The 12,119-nt window shown below is 39.6% G+C and overlaps 1 protein-coding gene across 1 annotated transcript in view; it reads right to left on the bottom strand.

Moving 5' to 3' along the window:
- Positions 1-1,355: 1,355 nt before the first annotated feature.
- The window catches only part of PRDM6 (PR/SET domain 6), a 94,980-nt gene continuing 84,216 nt past the window's right edge, over positions 1,356-12,119 (bottom strand). The window contains exons 7-8 of the mRNA XM_017531842.2: positions 8,943-9,119; positions 1,356-2,326 (exon numbers count right to left, since the gene is read on the bottom strand). Coding sequence (XP_017387331.1) covers positions 2,212-2,326; positions 8,943-9,119 — 292 coding nt within the window. The 3' untranslated portion in view covers positions 1,356-2,211. The remainder of the gene's footprint in view (positions 2,327-8,942; positions 9,120-12,119) is intronic.

Below are 12,119 nucleotides of genomic sequence, written 5' to 3' on the forward strand. Positions count from 1 at the left end.
AGAACTGAGCAGGTACACTGTGTTCAACTGTGCAATGTGGCAAATGGCTGAGCTGGTTTTTCACACCAAATAAAAAATATATTAAATATATAGGTGATTCCCTATTCTTTTCAAGAAGTTCGAGTAAATGTTTCAACCTTAATAAATGGAACAGCTTACTCATCTGTGGAATGATCTGTCCTTTTCTTACAGGTTTCAGGTTAATATGGCTACATTTCATTCACCCTGATAACACACATTATTGGTAAATGCCTCCATCACTTAGGGCAGGGAATTGTAAAACCAGAACACATTCCTAACTACCAGAGAGAATAGTTTCAATCAGCTACTGTTATACAGCAGCATAGATTCCTTACTACTTTCATGACCAGGAGATAGTAAGAACTGGAGGAAAACTCTAGGTGAATGGCTTGAGATTGAGCAAAAGAGGTCAGAATTGGCCATATTTCTCTTTATGGCCCAGGGTCCTAGAGATTATTATTATTGTTATGTGTATATATGTATATATACATAAATAACTATAAACACTTATTAATGAGGCTCTGTTGAATTCCATTTAAAACATGGTAGCTGGGGGGCTAAGGAATAGAGAAGTAAAATTAAAAGGAAAGAGAGCTTTTCTGAGAGGCAAAGGCATAGTAATAGATTAAACTAAACCATGCAGTATCCTTGCCTTTTAGTGAGTTCAGTTATGTGTCTCATTTTTATTGAGGGAAGACAATGGTAAAGCTCAAAAACAAGGAGTTCCTTAAAAGCCTATGTCCTGATATCAGGTGATGATGCAACTTACAAACAGAAATTGTTGTTATTAAACACTCTAGATAAAACTGAACAGTTTTTATCTAAACTGGCCATTGAGGTAGACAGTCTCTGAGATGCTGCTGGGAGCTATCAGTTTTTCCCAACATAGATCATTTCATTAAATGTGACCCAATTTCATTGAGCACCACTGCTGAACTACCAACAAGCTAGCTGAAATTAAACTCACTTTCTAAACACTCAAGAATAGTGAAATTGTATACAGAATTCTTTCTCTTTCAATTAATCAATCTCAAGAAAAGAAAAGGTGATTCCACTGATAAAACTAGCTGCTCCTGGGCTATCTCTTCTAACCACAATCTTCTCCATGGTTCCTCCTCTCAAAGTCTCCTTGTCTGGGCTATTTTCACCTGTATTTGTAGAAATGCTCCCTCCACACTCAGGAGAGAAGAAAGGGGACTCTTGGGGTTCATCCGTATGAGGAAGAAAAACTGCTAAAAGGGTCTTGACAATGGGGTTTGGCACTATTTTTGTTCACATGATCAACACTTTCACAGAAACAACTAAAAAAATTACATGAAGCCTAACGCCTTATCTCCAGCCTTAGACCAAAGAACTTTATTTTTGTTTTCTTTTTTTTTTTTTTTTTAAGCTAAAATGTTATTGAAAACAATGTTTTCTCAACGAGCTGCTTTGGAACAATATAACATATTATGAAGTTCCGTACATCTTACACGTTCTTGTAATCTTGACAGGACAAAGTAAGTCCTCAGCTTTTTCCTTTGAATTTTGAAACTGAAACCATGTACTTCCTTTTCCAGACTCTCCTGAATCAAGACCAGGCTGTTTGGAAGAAACGGTGTAAAAAGTGCATGAGAAGTGAGCATGGAAGACACGGAAATGGGATGCGTCTGGGGCTGAAGGTAGCACTGACTCTGCGAAGGCTCTTGCTCTGCTTCCGTGGTCCCCGCTGGGGCAGCCAGCATCAGGCCAGGCCAAACTGACACAGCAGAAGAAAGGGCTGTACAGTGGGTCCCCATGAAACATGCTACTAAAAAAAAAAGGTGCAACGAGAAACAAGTCCCTGTGCATTCTTAGTCACAATGGTGGGCAGAAGAACCCATACGATTCCTCCCTTTGGTATTAAATAACAGTTTTTAAAAAGCTTTTTAGAAACAAAGCAAAATACATGGTGGGACCGGAAATGTTAGCCATCCCAGGTTAGTTGTCCACCGAAATACGTCTCATCTCTAGTCATAAATAAATAATCTCTTTCCTGGTCTGACTTCCATGCCAGGATCAATATCTCTTAATATCTTACTTATTTTACTACTGCTTTTGGTTTTCTGGGACTGATTGAAAGTTGCTCAGAGGAAATCTTTGGTTTTGCTTAAGTGTCCGTGACATTTAATCATGACTTTCCTTGCAGTTTAATTCCAACCAGTCAATCAGTTAATCCACTTCGATTGATTCTGGGCTCTCGGTTATTGGCTTGCACTCATTGGGCATCCGCTGGTGTCGGCTCAGCTGGGTAGCCTGCGTGAAGCTCCTCTCACACCTCTCGCACCTGGTGGAGGCAAGAGAGAAAATTGAGACCAGGGAGCGGGGCCTGCAGGGTGATGGGCTTCCTCTCATCCTGCCTAATCAGAACAGACACTCCAAAGTGGCTTCAGATTTTACCGGCTCAAGAGGTTTAATTGGTGGCTCCTTCCAAGGCCTGGATGCCTGTGATGGGACAAAGCCCGTCTGACGCAGAACAGAGGGATCTGTCAATAGGCAGGGGGAAGGTGATTTCTCCAGAGAGCCCTGTCCTGCTGCAGCTCTGATCACTGTCAGTTCAAATAGATAAAGAACAAAAAGAGATTTTTAGGAGTGAGCCATCAAAGGAGCAGCTTGTCTGCAGTTTTCTGCTCTGTAACCCCAAAGAGAAATTGATGACAAATAGAATTTCACCTACTGCTAATTTACAATCAGGAATTCTACTCCCTTTAGAACAGCGGCCAAAGAGTGATCATCTTGGAATTTGGAAACTAGAGGAAGCAATACATTAGATTGCAGTGATTGTGAGGGGCAGTAGGCATGGTGGCTTTTTTGCAAAAGCTGGTTACAATGTCACAGCCCAACCAAACTTAGGGTTAAAATAATTTATAAAACTAGAGTTTGCAGTGCCACAGGAGAAAGAATTATACATATGGGCTAGAATTAAGGGCAGTGTGTCTGATGAGGAGAAAATGTCACACTTCAAGATTTATCTCTTCTTAAAGGAGAAACAAACAAAGACTGTAATCTAGAGACCCTGAGTCCTTCCCTATCTCCCATGTCCATATCTTCCAAACAACCTTCCCTGACTAGCTTGGTGGCTACTCAATCTACAAAAAGCAGAACACACACTCAGAATCTAATGGGAGCCTGTTGTTTTTCTGTGGATGTTGTCCCTGGCTGCTTGTCTGTGGTTGTGTGTGTATATACACATACCCACAGATTAACTGTGGCAGCTGGCTGGGCACAGACAGTGACTGCTCCATCACTACCTCACTTACCTGGGCTGCCCAAAGCACTGGCCCAGCATCTAATACAGCTCAGACGCCATCTCAGCCAGCCCTAATGCCCTTTCCTCAAATCTTTGAAAGAAAAGGTATTTAAGAAGAACTACACACAATTGTCTCACTTTTAAATAATGCAACCTCCAGTTTGTGAGTCCCTGCTCTACGACTGTGGCAAAAGCCACCATGACATAGTAACCCTGCCTTAACACAGACAAGAAAGCCACAAGCCCTGTTATCTGTTAGGCAATTCCTCTCTTTCTCCTCTTTAGCACATTATATTGAGTACCCTGTCATGGAAATAAGTACCTATAAAGTAGGACACATCCATCCACTCTGGGAATTCTTGCATGTTTTTGAACATTGGGAGGCAGGAGCTTGACTTCACATTTAGATTTTTCAGGGCTCCTGTACAGTGGAGTGTGTTAAGGGGAAGAAGTTGTGTTTCTTGATTTGTCTTTCAGGGAATATTTTTAGCAGCCACTTCCACTGTTAAAAACTGCACTGTGATCTTGACAAATGTATAATGTCAGCTTTAATGTATCAGACCTATCAGCTCAATGAAAATAACTCAGAAGTATTGATCACTTAACGATTTTTGGTGTATTCATTAATGTCCGTGGGCAGCTCATCCCCTCTCCAGAGCTCCTGGCGTGCTGATGACACGTTAGCGAACTGCTGATTGTTTATTAGAAAACTGATTAGTTACTGGATTAGTGTGTCAAAATATACTACCTTTCACTGCTTGACAAACTTTCAAATTATTATATTCCTTTTTTTTTATCTTAAAGCTCTAGAATCAATTTCAAAGAGAGTAGAGTAGCTTGAACAATTGTGAGGAATGAAAATGTACCGGGGTCATGGTTTTGCATTTCTAATCTTGTGTATTAGAATACGAGGAATACATGAGTTGGCAGTTTAGTACTTCTATAAGGCAAAAGTGTATGTCTGTGTATAACATTTAAACATTCAGATTAGATGGAGACATTAACAGGAGAGTTACATTTTTCTCAAGTGTTTGCCTAAATGCACTGCAGATATTTACACACATGGAACAATTTGTTAACGGTCAGAAACTTTGTCCAATATATAGGGTTCGTAAGAAGAGTATTCCAGAAAAATCATTTCTAGAGCCATCTGTGCACCAAATATGAGTTGAAAATATAAGCAGATGTGTAGAAATTACCTTAATTTATTTTTTCTCAGGGATTTCTCCTTCTTGAGGAAAGAAGGCTACTAGAAATAATATCTACGTGGTTTGGGAATGACAAGAATACAATTTATATATTTGAGGAAGTAAGAGCTAGATATAAAAATATTTTTTTAAAATAAGGGAAGGACTTCAGTTTTATGTTCATCATCTTACATTTTAGAGAAATCTCTTCCACAAAATATTTTCATAGTTTAATCAGCACAAGGACAGAAGTTAGAGCCAGACTTCACTTGGTTGGCATCTAAACTAACCCTGAATTACAATCCCAGATGACTGACTGGCAGGGGCATCTCTAAGCCTGGACTTTGTGCAGTGTAACAGAATAAGAAGGAAAGAAAGATGCAGGTAATGTGTCATGAGGGAGAGTCGCCCTTGCACTCAGGGCCTTCATTGTGCCTTCCCTTAGCGTAGGTGCTAATGCCACAGCCTTGAGGTGAGCATCTCAGGAAGATGAAGTGGAAAGTCTACCAAGTATTTCAGCAAAAAGAAACTCCTCAGCTTTCTATTATACCATAGTGAGCATCTGAGAATTATTTCTAAGGCTTGAGATCCTTCTTTACTTACTATGATGGTTGACTGGATTATATGTACAAGGAGCTTAACAAAGGATGTAAAGTTCTGTTACCACAGAAAACCGGCAAAAAGTTTTCTGTGCCTCTATAATATGTCACAAAATACTTTTTGAATTGAACCAAATTGCACAGGGCTTTGTATGTGTGATATGTTCAATATATATTTACTGATTTGCTTCTTGGATTTGCTTTAATTTTGCCTATTTCTTGTTCAAATATTAGATGTTCTTCAGAATTTCCTTTAATTTTTTTTTCAAAAACTCCATTTTTTTGAATGCAGCAAGAACATAGCAATGAATAATTCTCCCTGCTTCTGACAATAATGAAGAACTCCTCCTAAGGAAAATCCTGGCCTGTTCTCAGCTTCCCTGATTCAGAAAGCCTCTCAGGCAGAGCAGAGTAGCCCACTGAAATCTCAAGACACTCTGTTCAGTCAGAAGGAGGAAGGAGTCCTTGCTGCAAATAATCATTTTTAGATTGCCAACTATCTTCCTTACTTCCTTCTTTCCTGCCTGCCTGCCTGCAATAAAATGCTTGGCCATTGCTATTAATGATATCTTGCTCCTTGTTTTCCATGACTTCCAGTATCATAGAGCAAACTGAAAGCCAAGACCTTCCACATGATCCTCTGATTTTTATTTTTTGTACATGCTCCTTTGTCTTAGAAATCCTAAGTCTACAGCCTAGGGTAGCCGCTGACAGGCCCATCATCTACCCAGAACTTGGGAGATGGATTCTTTCCTTGGAATTTCAGCCAATCAGATATGAGGCAAAGCCTGGATTGAAACTCTGACCTCTTCATGCCAAATCTTCTCCAGCCTTCTTTGGATTGCAGTAATCTTGATATGCCTTCAAAAACCACTTCTCAGCAGAAGATTTTAGAAGTTGGAAAGAGCTTTCTCTGACGTGGCAGGCTCAATCTCAGCTTACCCCTGAGAATTCTGTAAAGGCCTCCTGAGCCCAAGACATACAGTTGAGGGTTGCGTGCCTTTACAAGATTCTTCTCCTTCTTTGAAACATTGTTTAAGCCAATACCCATTAGTTGAAGTAGTAAAATTAACTGTTGTAGAGAAACCCATTTTGTCGACTAATCTTCGAAGAAACAGTTTTTTTGCATGTTTGTTTTATAAGCTTGTAAAAGGATATCTTCATAATATTTACAAATGTCCATGGGATGAATATCCATGAGTTATGCTTGGAAGATTCCCAAAATTCCCTTGGGATAGATCAATTCTAAAAGACCTGGTCATACACACTAAAGGATTTAACGTGTCGTTTCCTAGAAGATGTTTAAATATTGCACTTTCAAAATAAGCATACATTCAGCTCTCCCCTGGGAATAGCTATTCGAAAAATTTAAAAAAAAATTACAGCAGGTGGCTGTCTAGATAAGAGGAGGAACAGAAGGAACTAAACAATATACATGGAATTTAAGCCAACGACCTTGGTTGTTTCTTTTTTTTTCTTTTTTCCAGATGAAAGTAAGTATGATTACAAAACTTATTTTTGGAAAGAGAAAAATACAATCATCAAAGCACTTCAAATACTATCTGATGAATTAAAATGAAGTTCAAATGGCAACTCTATTGGAAACATGACAAAAACAGATGTTAAAGGAAAAATATTGAGTGGAGTCAACAGGGTTACACATAAGTAACACCTTAACATTAATAGAAATCTATTTCCCATTTTGACCCTGAAACCTCTTCAATTAATTACTAAAATCTATTTACACAGCAACAAGATAAAAATCAATCTGATTCTTGGCACTGTATTTGTCTGGCTGCCCTTTCTAATATAAGGGGCCAGAAGGATCCTGAACCCTCCTGTATCTCTGCTTTTGAAAAGCTCTCTTACTCAAAGGCACAGGCAATGTGCCATTCACTGCCAATGCCCTCCTCCAGAGCAGTGATGAAGCCAGAATCTGGGAACCCTCCGGGACTCAGGACAGAGGGCGATGACAAAGTCCACTAGGCAGCATACAAGCACTGGTGATTAGGAACTCCTACGACTGTGTTAGCCCATGCAGCCTTTTAGGGCGGATTAGAAAAAGATGCCCTCTTTGGGCTACTGCAGCCTCAGTGGGCACAGCATGGTTGGCATAGCACAGACTGGATTTTAGACCCCATCCTGCCCCCTTAGCCAGATGCTCTTATGCAGTGAACAAGCTGCGCCTATGTACAGCAACAAAAGTGATCATTATTTTGATTACTAATACCATAAATTAAACCATGTTGGAGAATAGTTAAGAATGCTGAATAAAGTAACTAATTCTTGAGAAGAGGGAAAATGACTGTCTTTGATGAGTTTCTCCCTTCACTGGCAGCCAGAGAGGTAGGCAGGACCCAGACCACAGGACTGTTTCCTGAGCTGAGCCTGGCCTCAGGCTGAGCACAACAGTGCGCCACGACAGCAGGTCTGGACGGAAAATCCTGGGTAACAAGGCTCTGGGAAGGCTTCTTGGCTGAGACTGAGCAAGGGGATTAGTCTCCTACTACCTGAATCATTTCCTCTCTTGCTTGATCTTGTCCTACAGTAGGTAAATAAGGGGGCAACTCTATACTCTTTTAATTCTCCTTCTCAAACAGAAAAAGCCAGTAGAGCAAATGTGTGAAGAGAGCTGTAATAGGGTTGAACTGAAAAGAGTTCATCACACAGACTGTAAAGACTCCTCTGAAACCACTGATCAAGCACACATGCTGACTCACACTCTCAGGCCTTTCCATGTGTTGTTTGAACTGCCAGAAATTACCTTCACCCACCATCCATATGCCTAGAAAGCTCCTCCTCATCCTTCAAAACATACCTGAACTACCATCTCTGCCAGATAGCATTGATTCCTCTATTTCTGTGCTACTGTGAAACATCATACATACATGTCTTACTGTTGTACTGTTCATCCTATAATTCATTTATTAATTGAGCTTCCCTTTAGACTATGATGTTTTCAAAGATGGTGGAGGGGAGGAGCAGCTAAGCCTCATTCACCTTTGTATCTCTTGTACCTAGCAGGGTGCCTAGCACAAACGTACATACTCGGTAAATAGCTGCTGAATGAATGAACACATATATAACTGAATGTGTAAATGAATGAATAAGTGAACAAGTGGATGAACAGACCATCTTGCATGATTCAGATGTCCACCATTTGGTTGAGTGTGCCATGTGTAGAAACACACTCTCTTGCTCAGATGCCATTACCTTGCCAAAGCCCTTAGAATTCAATTCCATCTCTTTCCACATTCCCCGAATCCTCAGATAGTCAATGAACTCTGGATTTGGTTTTTTCTTTTTTCACCAACATGGTAATTCTAAAGTCCAAAGTATACACTAAAAACTCACAAGTTGGCTGCTGTAACAGGTTCAAACTCTTTAACATATAGGAAAGAAGAGGATATATTTCATCAGAATCCTGAAGGGTTCAAGTTCTCCAGGAAGGGATTATTCTGATGTTCTAAACTTGTGATCACCTTTCCAATGATCATAAGTCTTGCCGATGGCTACAGGAGCTCTGTGTGGCTCCTAGATAAAATTCCAGAAACACAGATCATCAGAGACTGAACAAATATTCAAATTATTTACTCCTACCTCTTTATTTGAATGATGAGAAAACAGATCCAGAAGATTCATCTCAAGACCAAGGTTGGAAACTTGAGTGAGGACCAGTGTATAGGTTTCCTTACTTCATTTTTCAAATGTCAGCCACTACACAAGGAAATTTGTCTACAGCCTGGGCATTGGCCTTCCAAGTAGCCTTTGCCAGCTGGCTAAGCCCGGCAGCACTGTGCTGATGCAACTGCTGGCTCTTGGGAAAGGCTAAGAGAAAGAGAGGGTGGAGGGCTAGCCGCTACTTACTTGAAGGGCTTTTCTCCAGTGTGGGTTCGGATGTGGTTGTTGAGGGTGGTGGCCCCGGCAAAGGCACGACCACAGTAGCCGCACTTGAAAGGCCGGTCACTAGAGTGAGTGACCACGTGGTTCCTCAGCTCTGAAGGTTGGGAAAAGGACTGGGAGCAGTGGCCGCATTGGTAGGGTCTGAAACAAAGAAACAGACTGCCTGGTCATTATTTTCTGCATTGCTCAGTGGAAGTCAGAATCACATGACAAGGGGCCAAAACTTCTTGGTGACATTTTCACAGTTTCTAAGACATAGCACAGAGCTTTGGCCACTGGATTCCCACTACTTTACTTGTTGCCACAGGAACAAAATTCACAGAGCTGCAGAGACACATCAATTCCCAAATGAATATCCCTTTCCAGTACTAATCATACCATTTTGGAAACCCCTGCTTTCTTATGTTTATCTTCCCTCAGGCAAATGTTAGGGCACTTTTGTAAGCAGTGAAAGTACAGACTTCATTAAGCAGAATGTTACAAGAGAAAATACATAATTGTCTCTTATGCTTCCATGGCATTTTTATCTTTTCAATGTGCTTTAAAATCAGTTATCCAGTTTAATCTTTACGATAATCCTCTGGGACAGAGAAAGCAGTTGCTATTATCTCTGTCAGTTCAGAAAACTGAGGATAAACTGTCCTCCCAGGACACAAGCTCTTGATGCTAAGGTCATTCTAAGATGTTTGGACCTTATCCTCAGTACCAGGTAAACACGCAGGCAAGTCAGCAAGTTACACGTGTGTTTTAATAGATATTAAACTGTGGTGGACTTATAGCATAATCGCTGGTTTTGCACAGATATGTCTCTTGTCAAAGAAATCCTGACTTCTACCTACTATTTCCCCCTCCAAATATTTACCCATCAGATCTTTCTGTTGAACATCACCTCCCCAGTTTAATCTGGCAGCAAGGCATGATTTATAGCAGCACAGAAATGATGGGATGTCACTATGCTTGCAGAAGGATGACTCTGGTGCAAAAGCAAATGGAAGGAAGTGGTGACAAATACCTGATAATTAGCAAGATTATCAGAGCACATTCTTCCCAGCTCATGAGAAGTAAATCAATTTTTGGTTTTCATAAAATAGATTAAAATTCTGTCTTCTCTACAGTTCTTCTGCTTACTTAAGCAGAATCTGATGAGTGATATAAAACCCAGGGATTTTTCCCTATTCGAAGCTATTTCATATCATTCCTTGACAGGGTTCTAATTTGTTTATCAAAATTTTTGTTTGGATAATTAACAATCTGTCATGAGGGATATTAACAGCATTCACTAAGCCCTGGCTTGTGGGCCAGACATTTCTGGCTGCATTTAGAAACCAATGGCGAAAACAGACTTAATTGCTCAACCTTTAACAAATGCATAAGCTCCAATGATCAGAAACCAAAATGAAGGGCCAGGAGACAGTGGTGACCGAGCATGTACAACAATTCAATTAAGTGCAAAATAAAGTGTACCCTCTCATTTGTCAAGTGAACTGCTTAATTGTGGCTACTTGCCTCACTGAACACAAATACTATTATTTCACCAGGCTTCAGCACACTGAGCCCTGATTGTAGAATTTTTTAGCTTGATTAATAGCCCAGGATTGGTCAATAACTCAATACTATACAATTTTAATTACTTACATTTAGAAATCTATCTACCTGCTCTCAAACAAGTTTCAAAGAAATATATAAAAGTCTTTGGTAAGGAGTTTATCAATCTTGACAAATTACACATGCATTTTATGACAATTATAAAATAATCCTTTGAAAGCCATTAAAATTATACATAGATGAAAATATCCTCCTGCCAAACCTGTCTTTTGTGGTAAACATTAACCTTAAAGCGTTCCTGAAAAAATAATTCTCTCAAGGTTGGATTTTTTTTTTAATGTTATTGAAGATCATAAACAAAATAATTTATTAATATATGCTATATCCACTGACAATTGATTTTTCTGATAGTGAAGGGACCATTAACATTTATTAGCCTCTGGTTATCTATTTTTAATAGCTATCACAATAAACAATAAGCCACTAAATAAAACCAATTAATCTTTTCTTTTTTTCTAACTCTGCTGTCAAAAGTTGGGGTGATTTATTTCTCACAGTCCGAAGTCAATCCATCCTTTTTATGTTAATAGTTCACGGTGGCAAAGATCTACACACAGGAGAGCAGAAATGACCACAGAGAGGCTTATGGTGAATTCTTATATTGAAGCAACACCAATGGAAGGCAAACCAGATTCTAAAACATCACCTTTGCCTGGAGCCCCAGCCTGAGAGGCATGTGCTAGGGATGCAGTGACCTATATGGGACAGTTTTTAAAACTTTGCAGAATTCTGTTTGAATGAATGGAAGCGCCTACAACAGTAGAGATAGGGCCCCTGACTCTGATCAGCTGTGGCATTTGGACAAGCATTCAACTTTCCTGACCTGTTTTCTCATCTACCTGGTAAGGGGAATGGACTGAAGATGCTGATCTCTTGCATCTCATCATGCTTGTTCTCGCTTTCAGGTAACTGACAAACGTGCATCACCCAAGAAATCTGTGCAATACAGATTTCTTGCCTCCCAGGATACAGCAACACCAATATGATCTCTATTCTCCATCACATCTACACACTAGCTCTCTATACATGGAGTTTTCTGTGGTTGTACGTGTGTATATATGCTCATTAGAATATTAAAAATTTAAACACGTTGGTAAAAAGTTGAGAATTTAGAATAAGAAAATCTAGTACCAAAATATAGGACCAAATTTTGTTTTGGTTAATCTCAAAAGGCGAAGCAATATTCCTTCACTGTTAGGTACATTGAAAAATAAGATTTTAGACTACCTGGTCACATTCACCTTTGCCAAGGCTGATTTCGTATAGAATTTAGAACTGAAGCATGTACCTTACCTGCCACTATAATAGCAGTGCCTTTTTCAGCCTAGAAATCTATAGAAAGTTATCCCATAGAAATTACAGAAGTCATACTGTAAGTAGACAAGATTCCTTTAAACCCTCTTTTCTTGTATTTTCAATATTTCCTTAAAAATATGAATAAAAGCAAATGATCAAAAAGTAATTTTAAAATCGGTTATGTCCCTAGGGTTTCCTAAGGACACAGGAGTACATTCAAAAATTAAATTTTCAGGCCCA

The sequence above is a fragment of the Cebus imitator genome, unplaced genomic scaffold (genome assembly GCF_001604975.1).
Source record: "Cebus imitator isolate Cc_AM_T3 unplaced genomic scaffold, Cebus_imitator-1.0 Scaffold74, whole genome shotgun sequence".
NCBI lineage: Eukaryota > Metazoa > Chordata > Mammalia > Primates > Cebidae > Cebus > Cebus imitator.